This window comes from Cebus imitator, unplaced genomic scaffold (genome assembly GCF_001604975.1).
Source record: "Cebus imitator isolate Cc_AM_T3 unplaced genomic scaffold, Cebus_imitator-1.0 Scaffold98, whole genome shotgun sequence".
Lineage (NCBI taxonomy): Eukaryota > Metazoa > Chordata > Mammalia > Primates > Cebidae > Cebus > Cebus imitator.
The window spans coordinates 1,018,124-1,035,646 of NW_016107413.1; the positions used below are offsets into that span (position 1 = coordinate 1,018,124).

The 17,523-nt window shown below is 38.7% G+C and overlaps 1 protein-coding gene across 1 annotated transcript in view; it reads right to left on the minus strand.

Moving 5' to 3' along the window:
- The window catches only part of ELOVL4 (ELOVL fatty acid elongase 4), a 30,714-nt gene extending 14,585 nt beyond the window's left edge, over positions 1 to 16,129 (minus strand). The window contains exon 1 of the mRNA XM_017536414.2: positions 15,724 to 16,129. Coding sequence (XP_017391903.1) covers positions 15,724 to 15,823 — 100 coding nt within the window. The 5' untranslated portion in view covers positions 15,824 to 16,129. The remainder of the gene's footprint in view (positions 1 to 15,723) is intronic.
- Positions 16,130 to 17,523: the final 1,394 nt, after the last annotated feature.

Below are 17,523 nucleotides of genomic sequence, written 5' to 3' on the forward strand. Positions count from 1 at the left end.
AAAAAAAAAAAAAAAGAAAGTTTTGCTGGGGTGGAGAAGGGAAACAAAAATGACACAAATATAAATGGACTCTTATCAACTTACCAAATTATTTTTATATTTTATACTGTTACTATCCTTATTAACATGTTTGTACCTTCATGTGTTAATAAATTTGCTTTTATTTTGAGCCTATTAATTAACAATGTTAAGGCTTTCATGTTGCATGTAAACCTTTATCTAAACTAGAATCATAAAATTTTAGATTTAGAAATGATCCCTTTATCTTAAAAATGAGATTCAGAGAGGTCCAGAGACTTGCCACTGTAGGTAAAGCAAGAGCCTCATGTGACCTAGCAGGTGTTCTAGGCACTACTCAATCATCATACACTTTAATCTAAAGGAGAAAATTTCCCATCAATTTCTTTCTGAATTATAGGTACAAATCCTGTATTTTAAGACTGTTCTTTCAAGGGAAAGAAAAATAAGAGAGACTTTCCAAAAATTCCCTCAATAGAAAGAATGACAAGAGTTACTCAAAGGAGCCAAGTCTTACATTTCATTAGGTGTGCATCTGGCAAACCTGGGCCAGGATCATAACTGCTTCAAAGCCATGACACAGAATTAGGGAAATAGACTAAAGACATCTGGCCTGGAAAAAAGAAAGAAGCCTCATCAAATACTAAGAGAACTTATGAGAACTCAGATTTATTCTCTATTTTCAGAGAGACGAATTAGAACCAAGAGAAGTTATAGGAAAGTACATTTCACCTGACTTCAGAACATTTCTAACCAGTGCCTCTTTCCCTTTTGTACACAGAAGGAGTTCCTTTGGTAATGGGTTTCCCATCCCAGTTTTGAACAAAATTTAAGCAAACCTAAAGCCAAATATTATAGCAAATTGAAGTGAGGAGTAAAAGCCTTTATTCTGATAATGAGACTTACTAAGGCACATTACACCTTACGCTTTGCAGACCCTTAAGAGTTAAAAAATAGTTTGTAATGAAAATATTCTGAGACTGATTTATAAAGCTTATGCCAAGTGGGACTGATTTGTTTAATGTGGTCAGCAGTTATACAATTTTATCTTTATTAAAAGGCCACATAATGATTACACAACTATGTATGTTTGTCAAAATTCACAAACTCTCCACTAAAAGGAGTCAACTTTACTATGTGCAAATTATTTCTTTATAAGAAACAAGTGGTCCATCTGAAATGGGGTTTCCCTTGAATACCTTCTACCAAGGTATTTTTTTATTCTTAATCTAATTTTTATCTTAAGATCACAAGGCATGGTGGAATAGACAGAACAAACTTTGAAGTCAGATACTACTTTCTGAAGTGAAGTGATTTTGGCCAGATTATTTGGTCCCTGACCATTCAATGCTCATCTAGTAGAGGAAGAGACAGACATGAGTATTCAATTGCTATGCAACGTGGTGAGTATATCAGAGGAGTGTTTATGTACAGTGGTAGGACAGAAAAGGGGAAAAGGTGGGGTTTAAACATAGACATTTGAACTTTTCTTTTAGAGAAGAGGAATTTGCCAAGCAGACAGGTAGGGAGAAAAGTCTTTTTTCAGGGAGCAGAATTAGAAAGACCTACAAAGGTTCCATCAATACAATGACAAGAGATAGGCAAATGAAAATATCTGAATACCCTGAGAGAACTGAATGTATAAACGGCCCAAAAGCAAGAAATAAAACAATTTGGAAACTAAGCAGACCTGACAGAGATGATATATACAAATGAAGAGGGCAGGAAATGATTGTGATGATCCCTTAGGAGGTCTTACAAACTACACTAAGGATGCTGAAATATAGCATGTAGATAATGAGGAGATATTTGATTGGTTTTGGCTTTTTTTGGGGGGGGAGGGTCTGGCTTTGTTGCCCAGGCTAGAATGCAGTGGCATGATCTCAGCTCACTGCCACCTCCACCTCCAGGGCTTAAGTGATTCTTGTGCCTCAGCCACCCAAGTAGCTGGGACTACAGGTGCACGCCACCACATCCAGCTAATTTTTCTGTTTTTTTGTAGAGACAAGGTCATGCCATGTTGCTCAGGCTGGCCTCAAACTCCTGAGCTCCAGCAACCCACCTCCTTGGCCTCCCAAAGTGCTGGGATTACAGTTGTGAGCCACCACGCCCAGCCGATTTTGGCTTTTAAAAGATCATGGTAGAGGCAGTGGGGTGTTGACTGAGGGGAAGGCAATTATGTCAAGAGGCAATTATGTCAAGCTGCATCAGTGGTTCTCCACACTTGTCTACTGCTAGACTGCCCATGTAAGAATCATGTGCTTGTTAAAATTATAGATTCCCAGGTCCTACCCCAGACCTACTGAATCAAAATCCTGCAGGTGAGACTGGGCACTATGATCTGAGCTCCCTGGGGTGATTCTGACAGGCAGGCAGACTTGAAGACCACTATAATGCAAGAGATCATGGAAACATGGGTCAGGGAGCTGGGCTGGCAATGAACAGGATAGGTAGGTAGGAAGGTTTCATGGGAAGAAACTACAAACTCTACAATTCTTATGGATGTGAAAGGAGAGAGTCAAAGAAAAGTTAAGAAGTACTCCCAGATTTCTGGGCTATCTGGCAACACAGATAGTGAGGTCATGATCCAGAAAAAGAGTATAAAGGAAGAGGAGGAGATCTGGGAGAAACTGATCAGGTAAATGTTAAATATCTTGCATCTGAGCTACTTGTGGGACAGCTAGGTGGAAGCATCCAGTAGCCTCTGGAGCTGTGGAGGAACTGCCAGGAGCATGTCGAGTGAAAAAGGAATGACTCTAGGGACAGTCAAAGACGAGTGGGTGAAATGGCCGCAAATCAGCCAGAGAGGCAGGAGAAGAGAAAACCATGTCACAGAGACCGAGAAAATTCTAAAAGGCCAGGGTATGCACCACAACCTATGGCTGGAGAACCAACTGCTATTCCCTTTTCTTTTTTAATGAGGAAATAATTACTTCCTAGGGTTAATGTGATAATTAAATGAACCAAAGTATGTGAAGCTTCCTAGCACACATGGACAACACAAAGTCACCTATTTCCTTCTGCTACAGCCTATTCTCCCCCCCACTTTACATCTTCACAAAATGTGTCTCATGTCAGAGATAATCTGATGCTCTCCCCTTATGAGACGAGTCCCTCAATGTCTTCTAGGATTTTTTCTTCTCAACCTAGAGAGTTCCATATTCTGAATATGGACTCTCAAATCTTACCTGCTAGCATTAGCTTTCTCACTTACCAGCTGAACAAACCCAAGAAGTTACTTAGTCCCCCTGGCCTTATGGATGATAATAGGGCTGTTGTAAGGAATAAAATAATATGTATACAGCATCTGACAGTTTCAGAGTCCAATAATTGTTGAAATTTCATTATTATTGACACTGATCTGCCACTAAATCCTCCTGTCTTCAAAGAGAAGAGTTAAAACAAATTAAATAAAAATTACCATGAATAATTAAACTTGGAAGAGTTTACACTGAGAAGAAAAACATTTTATGACATAGACCGAGAAGACATTTTATAATTCTGTATTTATTCAACAGATAAAATACATAAAAATTCTCACTAACTCTAATTTTTAAAATTATTTATAGAGAGGTTTTTTTAAAAACCCCTTTTCATAACAATACCAACCAGATTTTAATAAAGAATAAAATGTAATCTAACATTTTTCAAGTAATCCATGTAACTTCTACTTAATATACAAATAACTATAATTAATACTTACAACAAATTATCAGTATGTTTATTAAAGCAACTTCCTTAAAAACCTCTAATAGACCTATATTTTTTTTGTTTTTGTTTTGTTTTTTTTTCTTCTGATTTCTTTTAAAGCTTTTTGTAACTCAGGATCTCCACCAGTCAGAACAAACTATCTTCCCTAGTAATCTAAGCTAGTAAAGTTCTCCTATAATCTACCAAAAGAAAAAGTAGTACTGAAAACTTTTAGAACATCCCAACCCCTAGAAGAATTAAAGGAAAGGAATACAAAAATACAGTAGGAAATCATCTAAATGATGGCAAGGGAAGTCACATGGAGCAGAGGCAGCTTGATACAGGGAGAGGGACAAGACTTGAATTAAAAACCTAAATTCTAGCTCTGTCATTTATTTTCTAGCCCCATGACTGTGAACCTGAAACTTGGAGCCACTATGTTCTCCTAAAGTAAAGGTGATAAATAAGATTAACTAAATCATTGGCCCTTTTGATTCAGGTAAAATGAGCAGCAGTTATTCATCAATATAATATGGTTCTAGAAGACATACAAAATCCCTGTTAGGATAAAAAAATAATTAAATGTTCTAAAAAATACATGCTGTCATTTGATTTTTACATTAATAACTTAAGCACATTTAAAATTCTTTTTCCATAACAGTACATAGGAGTAGACTGCAAAACAAATTAGGAATACTCCACTCCCTTGTTATTCAAAGTATAGTCCATGCACCAGCAGAAAAGCATCACCTGGAAGCTTACAAGAAATGCAAAATCTCAGGCCTCACCCCAGAACTACTAAATCAGAATCTGCATTTTAATAAGATTCCACAGTTACTTAACACATTAAAGTCTAAGAAGCACTGCTTTGGTCTAGTCAGAAATGTGAGCCTACTTTAACATATAATTAAGTCACAAAATAAAGTTTGCTTGATTTCTTCCTAGATTCTATCTGAATAAATCAGCCACTTCCTCATCTTCTAAAACCATCCATATGTGTTCAATCCACCATAAACAAAAGAAGAACACAAGGCTAACAATCGCTAAATATTGAGCAGTTTCAAGAGTACATTCAAGATACCAAGAAGTCTCTACTGTATTATTCCCTAAAACTATCTACCCTTTAATTAGTTAAAACCAACAGTTGCAAATTAACTCCTTTAAAAAAAAAATCTGTCTACTAATCACCGCTAATATACTAAGTGATATTATTAAAAATTCATTTGCCTTTACAGATTACACAAAAAGGCTAACAATTAATATGTCATATTGTACACTGCAAGTACCCCAAAGGGTAACTGTAGTCTTTTTCTTAAGGAAATAGTCAGTGTCTTCCTCCATTTCTTGTAAGTGTCATGAGGGCTAAGCTACAGCCCTTATTCCTTGCTGTACCTCTGTAACAATGGCAGGTATATAAGAGTATTCAAACATTTGTTAAAAGAAATTTTCAATGAAAACTGTAGACAACAGTTGTCAAGAAGAGTCTGGGAAAAAGCTTATCTCTAACAAAGGGAGTAAACTACATACACCTTAAAGGCCTCTCCTAGGTTCAAATCTGAAGTGTGATGCTTAATATATTCCTCAAGCATTGTCTATCAGTGAGGTAAAAAGGGCAGAACTAGAAGAGAAGAGCCCTTCAAATAAAACTGGAAAAAATGGAGCAGGTAATGAACAATTTGAGATACACTCTAGAAATAAACAGATTTTGAAGGTGGTGGGGGAAGAACAGTATGATCAGATTCCTGTGTAGTCAGCAGGATTAGCAGGGAAAACGAGAATGGAAGGTTTGAGCTTGGAAGAGCACCTGGATGAATGGGAGGAAAGGGTAGCCTGTGTAGACTGCAGAGGTAGACAAGGCAGAGGCTGGGCTAAAAAAAAATGGCAAAGAAGTCAGAATGTGATGGGCAGACAGGAGGGAACTGAGACTTTGACCAGCTAAAGAGGGGAAAGCTGTGATGTCTCAAGGTATGAGGGAGCAGGTGCCCTGAGAGCTGTTCAGTAGGGTTAAAACAAGATGTTTCCTCTAACTCAGCTGTGTAACAGTTACCCAAGAGCCTAAAAGAATGGAGGGCAGAGTTAAAAGCAGAGGAAAAAGAATTTTCATTGCAAGTTTTCCTGAATAGAGATCATAATAATGGTAGAAAGTGAGAGAAATTATTAAATGTCCTATAGCAAGCAGAACACAAGAACAGATTCAGAAGCTGTAAAGGAAAAAAGACAGTAACACAGATGAGAGAATCAATGTGTGATTCAAGCTGAAGGCTGGTTGCCCTGGAATTTAATTTGATAGGATTAGTATTAGATGAATCAGGTTCAGGGAAAGTCAGTTTACTCACCTGGAAAATGGCAACAATAGCACCTAGTCCAATGGAATATGAGGACTAAATGTGATAACACATATAAAACACTGGACACAATGCCTGACAGTTAGCATCCAATAAATGTTCACTATTATTACGGGCAATAAAATGGTATTTATTGAATAAATAAGTAGGCTATGCTGCATTATAAACAGGTCAGTGTTGGGAAGGAGAAAGATCCTGATTCTATTCCAGCTCTGTTACTTTGTAGCTATATAGCTTTGAGTCTATTTCTTCATCTATAGATGGTCAAATAATATCTAACTCATAGAGAGGATCTGAAGATTAAACACAAGGTGTATAAAATGCAGTGCTACAGCATCTTAAAATGGTCCTATACTAAATGCTCAATAAATGGTGGTGAGTTTCATAATGTGCAGATGGTATCTGGCTTCGAACTCCTGACCTCAAATGATCTGCCTGCTTTGACCTCCCAAAGTGCTGGGATTACAGGCGTGAGCCACCGCGCCTGAGTGCAGATGATATCTGAATTAATGACTTCAGAAAATGGCCTATTCATAGAAGCCAGTTCATAAAGGAAAAGGAGACAATTCCAAGGGTGAAAATGTATCCCAAGAGAGAGAGAGCTGAAGAATGCTGCCTCAGATTCTGGAAGCCAAGATTAGAATACAAGTAAGTAGCTTCCTTCTTTCCCTGTTTCCCAATTTTGCTGGGCTTCTAGAACAGAAAAAATAGTCATAAAACTTAATCTGGAAGTTCCAAGTCCAACCATTCACCCAGTGCTGCCAATGATCTCAAAGCTTTAAGAAAACTGAAATGGTGTTTTCCTTTAGCAAGAAAGATTGGAAATACCATTATAGTGTGTGAGTATGTGAGTTAATGGGAATTTTAGCCAAAATCTTCCCTTGTCTCTAACAGTTCTATAAGTTGAATAGCCACTGTGTAAAATACTGTTAGTCCTGAATGAACTTCATTATCTTTTCACTAACAATAGTTTCTAGCTCTTGTATTATGCAATTTGGCAAATACTTTCATAATTCACCTTGAATACACTTTTTAAAAAACAATCCTATACCATCATATGGAAGTTAACTATCTTCTCAGGCTAAATATCACTTTTTGTATTCTATATATATTCACATATTTGTGTATGTATATAGTATATGAATAAATATCACATTGTAGTTTAATCTCATAACTTTGAATATTTAGATGTCTTTTTTTAGATGATCTTTGGTAATATTACGACTTTGTTCAGATTTAGTATTCTACCTACTTTGTAGGTAACAGTAAAAGAAAAGGTAAAAGAAACGAGAAACACAGATTAAGGGCCTGATTCTTTCTTGCTTGGCTAGAGTAATGGGAAGACAAGAGCACTGGGCTAGGGACAAAACAACCTGTGTTCACTCATTTCCACTACAGTGACTACCTGCAAAAGTTACTTCTGTAAATCTCGAGGACTGCTAAATATATAGAAAAATTGACTTCAAGGCCTATCTCCCAGAGTTATTGAGAAGTTCTTAGCAAAACTATAGAGCAAAATACAAAGCTGAAATTTTCTTCCTCGCTATTGGCTACTTTCTAGCTGCTTGGATTTTTTTTTTTTTTTAAGCCAGCAGCTACATAGTCTCCTTAAAAAGTCATTTTACTTTAAACTGAAAAAGAAAGAATTGATTGCTTTACCATTGAGCACTGAAGATATCATTTCTACAGGTGCTATTGTATTAATTTTTTTAATATATGAAATTCTTACATTGTAAAAAAGCATATAACATAAAATATACCAACTTAATCATTTTTAAATGTACAGTCCAGGAGCATTAAATATATTCACATTGTTGTGAATCTCTGGAACTTTTCTATCTTGAAAAACTGAAATTCTATACCCATTAAACAAGTCTTCAGTTCTCCTTCTCCCCAGGCCCTAACAAACACCTTTATACTTTCGGTTTCTATTAATTTGACTACATTTTTATTATTTATTTACAATTTTATTTATTTATTTATTTGGCCAGGATCTTACTCTGTCACCCAGGCTGGAGTGCAGTGGCACAATCATGGTTTACTGAAGCCTTGACCTCCTAGGCTCAAGTGATTCTTCTCCCTCAGCCTTCTGAATAGCTGAGCCTAGAGGCACACGGCACCATGCCTGGCTAATTTTTAATATTTTTTTGTTGCCCATGTTGGTCTCAAACTCCTGGGCTCAAGTGATCCTTGAGCCTCTGCCTCCCAAAGTGCTAGGATTATAGGCATGAGCCACTGGACCTAGCCTGAATTTGACCACTTTAGAACACCCATATAAGTGGAACCATAATGCCACATACATAATTATCTTCTTGTGACTGGATTATTTCACCTAGCGTAATGTCAAGGTTCATCTATGTTGCAGCATATGTTGAAATTTCTTTCCAAGGCTGAATAATATTCCACTGTATGTATATACCACATTGTGTTTATCCATTTATCCATCAATGGATGTCTGGATTGTTTCCATCTCCTAAGTACTATAAATAATGCTGCTATGTACATGAGTGTGAAAAAATATATAAAATTAGTTAACACACATCTGTGCTTACGTTTTTGTTTTAAAAATGAATAAAAATGAAAACAGAAAAGCTTGCTTCTTGGAATTCTGCATTTCAAAAATCACAAATGGTTTTATGCGATTATACCTGACAGTGAGTAACTGATTACCTCAATGGATTAATGTATTTGTCTTTCAAATTCCAAAATTTTTATTCTAATGCAATATAATCATAAATAAAACATCATACTAAGGTATTTGTTTACAAATGATATTTCAGGAGAAAAATAAATGGCAAAAGATTTCAAAAATTTGTATTTTGATTAGTTAAAAAGCATACTTATATCAAAACCATTTAGTTTCTTTGTTTTCTCTTCTGTAAGACCTACATATTTTATCAGTTTTATAAAAATCTTAAGTCATACTTCCAAACGTAAGTAAAAAATGCTCATATATAAAGTGGCTATAATAGAAAGTAATTTGTAACGTTGTAGGTAAAAATCTCACATTTTCTATTGGAAAAATATGAAGACTGAGTTTAGACTGATATCCAGGCCATTGTTTGAGGAGATGTTACAAAGAATCAATAAAGTAAGCCTTAAAGGTTATGTAGTTCAACCTTCTCAAGGTACAGGTAGAAGAGACCCAGAGTCATGAACAACTTGCCTGAAATGACATAACATGCCATCCTCAAAACCTGAGTATCACAAAATAAAAGTAATATAGAATTGAGATAATTTTATTCTTTAATACCATTGCTACTGTTTTTGATAAAATAGTTGGCTCTTGGTTATTCAAGGAAACTAGGCAATTAAATAGGTATAGTGTTACAGCAACAAAAACAGTGCTATTTCAAAACAGATGCTTAAATATATACATACTTTGTTTCTCTATTCCTCTATTTCTTATAAAGCAGATTTTTAAAAAGTAAAAAAGGACAAAATATTAATCTGTTATTTATACTATTTAGGCAGTGTTGAAAGAGTTTTGCTGGGAAAGATTTTATTTACTACATAAAATGAGGTTTCTGAATCCCTGATAAATGTATATTTGAAATTGCTTCACCTATTCCAAGAAAGTGACATCTATATCCAGACTTTTACAGATTACCTAATTTAACCCTCTTAATTTACAGATGAACAATGCTGAGAATAGAGAAAGCAAAGAAACTTGTCCAAACTCTCACAACAAATCAGCAGCAGACCAGGACTAAAGTCTGGGTCATCTAAATCCCAATTCAGAATTCTTCCCATTCACTATACTGCACTGCCCTCTTCACTTCCACACATGGCAATGATTCTGCATAGACAATGAAGAGAAGAGAACAATTGTATCTGATTTTATGTCTCTTAAAATCCTCATTTTATATCTGTTTTGTACTACTAAATAACTATTGGTCTGATTTATTCATTAAATTTAGTTAACAGCAAGGGAATTAATGACCAACAGATAAAAAAGATCTATCTTTTAAATAAAACTCTCTGGCCAGGTACAGTGGCTCATGCCTGTAATCCCAGCACTTTGGGAGGCTGAGGTGGGCGGATCACATGACAACACAAGTTTAAGAGCAGCCAGGGCAACATGGCGACACCCCCTCTCTAATAAAAACAAACACAAAAACCTTCTGTAATTTAGTGTGGTCTAAAACCTTATTCGTGTTTTGTAACCACAATATATTACGATTTAAAATTATGCTAGATTAAGATGGTCATCTCCTCATACATATCAAATCAAAAAATACGTGTGATAATCTCTGGTGTTGGAGAGAAAAACACAAGAAGTGAAGTGGTAAATAATAACTAAAGTGTAAACAGTTCAAGACTAGGGTCATAGCAGGAATGGCACAGGATATACGCAAGCAATTATTAAAGACAATGAGCTCCTGTGAGACAACAACTTGCTCCAGGATACCATGAACAAGAAAGGTTTTGCAAAGGAGGCCGATTGTACTGGGGTTCTGGTAAAAAGTATCCGGAGAGATAAACAGGGAAAAGTTAGTAAAGGCAAGGAGAATGGTGGGATGAGAAACATAAAGGTGGACATGTATATGTTTTACTCAAGGGTTAGTGAGTTATTCCAGTTGGCTAGGGCTGCAGGTATTTGGGCAGGAGAATACTGACTGATCATGCTAGAAAGCCAATATGGACCCTAGCTTTAAAAGGCCATGTGTTTCCTCCCCTCTCCTTACTGAAATCCAAACCCATATGATTTTAAAATATATATTCTAATGGAAAATAAAACAACAGCACGTTAGTTAGTTAATAGGCAAAATACCCTAATAGTTAAGAGAAAAAAAAGCCATCTAAAGTGAAAAAAGTTAGACTCTCTTACACTACTCATTTCTGAGTACTAATACATGCCTAATTCAGAATAAGTGGCTCAGTAAATGAAAAATACTTATGTTCGTAACGTTAAATTATTTACAGATGACATTATCCACAGGGCTTGAGAAAAAAACAAGAAAACAAATTGAACTTTAAAGGATGCCAAAGTGTTCTATGGCTCTTAAGATTACAAAAGTGCCATCTGATATAATTATCTGCATAACTCTTAAAACTTTGTCTTCCTAAGTCAAAAAGTCTAAGTTAAAACAGTTAAAAATGTGTCCTGACAACAGTTTAGGATCTGCATTGTTTACCCTCCTGGAATTCCATCTGCAATAGGATGTTTTACTGCATGCTGTCATTGGGGAAGAGATAAGAGCATTAGCCATTAAAGCCTAGCAGTCTGCCACCAAAAATCAGACTGTGGTGAAGGAAAAGACAATGCAAACTAAACCAAAAACAAAAAATACTAAAATGGCATGGACCGCCCAGAGGCTTCAGGGAGCTTATGAGTAAAGGGTAATTAGGACCTCACTGAAAACAGTGACCAAAGGAGATTCCGTGTTAGGAGCTAGTGATGTTTTGTAATTTTTTTTTAATTAGCTGCCTACAACTTGGAGAAAACTGCATTACCAGGCTAAACCAAACAAAGAAAATCTATTTTAGGTAATAGCATAGATGAAAAATTAAACAATAACTGTGACAAATAATAAAATTAATGTAGGCATACTATACAATATTTAAAATACATACTCCTCTGGGGCCTAGCAATCCCTAAGACAAACCTGCTTTTACTTCAGCTCATTTGAGCTGAGTTAAACATCCCCTCCCACTAGCCCCCAGTTTCATCAAACCTGGAGGACTCACTGGCCTGGCCCTTAAGCACCTTCCCAGTTTCCAGGGTTTTCAGTCAAGGTGTTCCCCTTGTCTTTGATACCTCTTGCCCTAGTTTGCCCTTCTCAAATACTTTGACAGTACTTACATCAACTCCTCATTCAAGGGCAGAGGAAAGCAAACTGTGGTGAAACAGCTAAAATATTCTAAAAACAGCCTGTACATTCCTTTTAGGTAGGAGAAGTAGAGATGAGAAGAGCAGGGAAGGACTTTTCTAACCTTCCCTAGGCCCCGGCTAGGCCTGAGCCTGGCAGATCACACTGCCTCCAGACCATGATACCAAGGAAAGGGGAATGACAGTGACCCCTCCTCCCTTGACTTTGCAAGCTACATGAGGGCAGTGACCAAGTGTCCTCCTTCCCTATCCAGGGCCTTGTACTGTGTCTATACATGGCAAGTAAATACAGAAAGAATGAATGATATCATAAGCCTGGTTTTCACATTTTGTCATCATTCTACAGTTCTCCTCCCTCTTCCTGGATCACTCATCCCTTCTCCTTTCTGACCCCTGTAAAGTAAATTCAAGAACCCAGCAAGGCTGGCCTCTTATGTTCTAACTGCAACTACCAAACAGACAATTTTTCTCACCAAAATGTGGGGTACTGTATGTGAAAAGAGGGCCAATGCCAACCATTACCACCCCCAACCAACAACAGCTCCCATACCCTGTGGACAACACCTATTTAGAAACAAATGGTCAAAAGACACATGGCCTCACAGGAGACACCTGGCTTTACTGTAAGCATCCTACTAACTCTCTAGGGTGTTTATACACTAAATGTCAGGTATGCAAAAAGCTATCAAACATGTATTAAAAGCATGAATAAATGAATAATGTGGATCGGGGAATATTTAGATTCATCAGTTTAAAAATGTATATACAACTTTATATACTTTGAGCCTAGGACTCCAATTCTAATAATTTTAATGTACTCATGAAGTGAAAGGATAGAAGGAAAAAAGCTAACATGATGACACTGGAATACCTACTCTAATACTAACAACTGGTATAAAGTCCTACAACAGCCCATACTTTAATATACATCAACACTAACTTCCTCATTCAAAATGTCTAAAAATATAGAGAAAAATTATTTTTGTTGTTTTTCTAAAAGTACACCTTTTTCAAACTCTCAATTCCAATGTACAAAGTGTTAATACTATAGCAAAAGTAACATTTTTGGTATTAACATATTATGGACCATATTCTGTATTTGCTACATATGTGCCTTTGAAAAGCCCAATTTTCAGTTATTGCCTTGGATATGTTTGAATATTTACAGCACCATTTGATATAGCAGCACAAAATGACATTTTTCCAGAAACTGTTTGCCCTAGGGCAGAAATCTCTTGGATTGTAAATATACTCTACAAATGTGTAACTATTCCTGTGTGACAGTACAAAGTATAGTTTATTTGTACTTAGGTAGAAACCTCAACGGACAAAAAAATTTAATGAATTAATAAAAGAGAATGAAAGCAGCAGTAACTACAGCACTAGGAATGACAGCAGCCAAAGGCAAGGAGCCTACCTCATTTCTTGCTCTCCCTCAATCATTTGCATACTTTTACCAAATTCATCACTATTTCTTAAGATCATCTTTCTTTCCCGCCCATTTTTGTTTGCCCTTCTTTCCAAACATTTGAATCACCAACTTTTGTTTAACCTCAGCTGATAAGCTACTTTTCTACTTTGATATCCCCCACCCAGATTTTCATCAAATTATTCCGAGAGGTGGAATCAGGGCAGAGTGAATGAGTCTTCCCAAAAAAAGGAACATGAGGAGCATAGAATGAGGGAGAGTAAAAGTAAATGGGACGCCACAGACTTCACGTCTTTTTGGCCCGAACCTGAAAAATACTTCTCCTTACACAGCAGTACAGCAGAACAGACTATATCCACTAAGCCTCTCTGTTGGTTAAGAAATACCATCTGCCTACATAAGGTAGCTCATTACAGAAAGCAAGGAAGCAGTCTCAGGTTTCGTAAGTGGATAGTCAAAGCATAGGCAAATACCTTCCTCCTGCCTGCTAGTGAGAGGTCACTTGTGTTCCAAGGCTACTCTCACTTCTCAGGCCTGGCCTAAAATATTATTTTAGATGCCCTTCGAAGCCTAGTAGCAAGCTTTCATATGCATCAACTGCACAAAATTTCCTGTTTCATTTGTTGTTGTTTTTTACACAAACATCATTAGGAAGAAATTCACTATCACAGAAAAGTGTATTCTACCTTTGCTCTCAATTTTTCCTTCTGAGACTCAAGAGACGGGAAAGCTCCAGGATAGGATAGAAATGAGAGGACTGAGAACTCCCGGGTGTGGCTCTGGCTATATGGAGATTGGAGGATCTCGACAGTGTCTAACTCCAAGGTATGCGAAGTACAATTATCTGCTAAAGAACTTGTCTGATGTTCAGCTGTATACAATTGTGTAATGGGAAGCCCTGATGCAATGTTTAAAGAACTTAAATCACAGAGATGAAGGGAAGGGCACATCTTTCTCAGGTTTTGCAGGTACAGTGTAATGTCAGTGTAACAGCACATAGGAAAAAAAAAACTTGAAGAAATACTCCATTTAAAACTGCCTTTTAACCATTTTCAGCTGTAATGGCGTATTTAATAGCTTATTTCCCAGCGACAAGGTTGAGATCTTCTGAAAAAGAACATACTTTTCTCAAAAGGTGAACGCAGTATTAATGTCAAAGAATCATTTTGTCTCACACGAAAAGCATTCCAGCAAACGTTTTTCCCACAACATAAGCCCCATTTATTGGACTATATTCATACTGTAACCACTATCTAATTTACTCTAACAACAATAAACACAAAAACTACAGGAATACATTTTCATTTCGAAGTAGGGACGGCAGAGTCACAAGGCGGAATGTTAATATTCTTCACTGCTGGGATGTAGTGTGATACTGCAAAAGGACTAGAAAAATTCACATAGTAAAATAGTTTCTGAAATCCTTTAAACCTTATTTTGGATTTCAAAAACTTTTAAATGCTTTAAAATCAAAAGCAGCGAAGCAAAAGAAGAAATAAACAGTAAAATGTAAAAATATCATAATATCACAAGTGGGCGCTAGGAAAGCTGCATAAATCAACCAATTGACAGCCCTGCCAAATTAACTGCAAGAGCTAAAGGAAAAGTTTGCCGATTTAAGAACTGTATGTATGTAGGCATATGGGACAACCTCTAGGTGTTGCTGTGGAGACCCCCTTCCTAAAGACTGATTTCTTCCATGGTGTTTTAGCCTACCCCTCCCCCGACTGCACTGCAGTGCGCAAAGCCATTATAGACAATCATTTCAAACATACTTGCTGTTGAAAATGCCTCGGAAACTAACATTCTTCAAGGTTCAAGGAGTCAAACAATGTTATTTTACTTTTCAGTCTAAATTATACTATAGATGAAGGAGTTGGATAGAAGAAAAGATTAGCAGGGTTGTGTCAAAGCAACCAGGAGGCTGAAGAAGCAAAAGGACAGCTGCCCCAAAGCACCCCCACCCACCCACCGACCCACCCGGCCTCCTCCCTAGCCCGGTCTCCATACAAAATAGGACTAAATGTTAAATGGAATCCTCTGCACGGAAAAGAACTGCGAGGCAAGCTCGGGGGATAGGGGATCACAGGGTGGGGCGGCTCCTGCGAGGAGCTCTTGGCTGTACAGGTTCCATCTGATATGTCAGCTCCCGCATCCGAGAGCTGAAGAGAGATGGAGGGAGCTCAGAGGAAAACCCTGCGAGTGTCGGGGGGAGGGGAGGCCTTAACGTACAGATCAGATTAACCAGTACTCCACCGCAATGCCCGCGCCAGCCCCTCCGCTGATCCGCCGCTTCCGAAAGCCGCAGGGCGCGGGGGCCTGCGGGGCCGGGCCTGGGAGCTCCAAGAGCAGGGGACCGGTGACCCCCGCGGAGGACCGAGCGAGGATGGGGAAGTCAGCGGCTTTACCTGCGATGGACCAGGTCCAGCGGTAGAACTCCACCGTGTCGTTGAGCGCCGTGGACATCACGTTCAGGACACTACCCGGCTCCGAGTCCAGGAGCCCCATCGCGGCGATGAGCGGGGGATGGCGACAGGAGAAAGCAAAGACCCCGCAAGAGGGCTGACCTCGGAGGCAGCAGCGGCCGGGGACCCCTAAACGGCGGCGGCCCTGCTGCGTCTTCTACTCCTGTTCGGGGAGCCGCGGCGGCTGGGATGCTGCAGCAGCGGCGTAGACGAGCGGGGTCGAGAGGGAGGCGTCGTCAAGGTTCCTGGGAGAAAGAGGAGGAGGTGGAGGAGCCCCAGCCGCCAGCGCCGTGCGCTGCACCAGTCTGCCGCCTCGCGCTGCAGCCGCCCCAATCTTCTGCGCCGGCGTCACGTGGCAGCGCGCGGGGGCGGGGGGCCGGCCGCCCCTCCTCCCTCCGAAGCGCTGGGACTCGCGAGCGCAAGGATGCTGCGCTCGGGGGCGCGACGCGAGCCGGGCTCGCGCAGGCGCGCGCGCCCCCACACGCCTCCGGTCGCGCGGGAGCGGGACACCTGGGCCGCTCCTTGCCCTCTCCCCACGCGGGTCTCCCCATCCGCCTTCCCCGCCCCTCTTCCGGGCTTGGGCCCCTGCGGAGGAGTTCACCGCCTCCCCACGGGTGACTTTGCATTCGTCCGGGATACGTCCTGGGAAGCAGGACACTGGAAGAATGGGTGTTTTGTGGCAAAGATGAGGTAGGCGTGGTGCTTTGGTCCTTACCTGACACTCACCTCGATTTCACTTGTGTTCCTGTTTCCTTGACCTCCACCAGCACATGCCTGTCACCATGACAAGGGAAGGGCACGTGTTATCCCTCTGGAGAAGTGAAAGGTGTTTGTCTTCCATGTTTCAGCGATGGAGAATAGACTTTGGGGTCTACCCAGAACAAATTAACATGTAATTGAATGAATGCTCGAACGTGTTCTAAGACTTAATATACATGGAATGAACAAAGCAATGTAATTGTGCTAAATTAGGCCATTAGCAGTTCAGAAAAGAGGAAGAACCCAGAGGGGCTTACAGGTGAAGTCTGCTTGAACCTAAAGAAGTTGAGGTGAATCTAAAAAAGATAATCACTCAAGACACAAAGGACAATTTAGTGGAGAGAGGAAAACAAAGTAATTTTCGTTTCTTTTGAAAAATTGTTTAGATAAGGTATAGGAGAGCCTACCCTTGAAAACAAAAATACACTACTTACAATTCATAATTTGATGGTTTCTCACATAAAACAAGATTTTTTTAGAGTGGTCCAATAACCCTTTCATCTACTTGTTATTTAAATGTGTCACCTACTTGTTTAACCTTTTCTCCACTTGCTCATCTTGGCTGCCACATTTTAAAGACCACTGAGTCAAGTGTCTTATTGTTCCTGCCCTTTCACACTGTTAATGTGGATACTATCTTTTATCATATTGAAACGATCTGTTTCCTAATTGACCCAGTTATATATTGTCTATATTTTATATTGGAAGCAACCTAGATGGTAAGAATTATTTTTGGTTGCTTGACGAGTACCTAACCCAGTGCTATAAATAGTAATTAATACATATTTATGACGACAAAAATATAACATTTGTCTTTCAGAGAACAATAAGGATTATTGTGAGTGGCAGAAACTTTATTGCAGAACTAAAGCAACCACAGACTTCTTTAAATGCCCTATTCTTGAAATTAATGAAATGTAATTTATTAATTTGTCAAATATATTTGCAAAACTAAAGTTTTCTGGATTGGAGTGACAGTTTCTC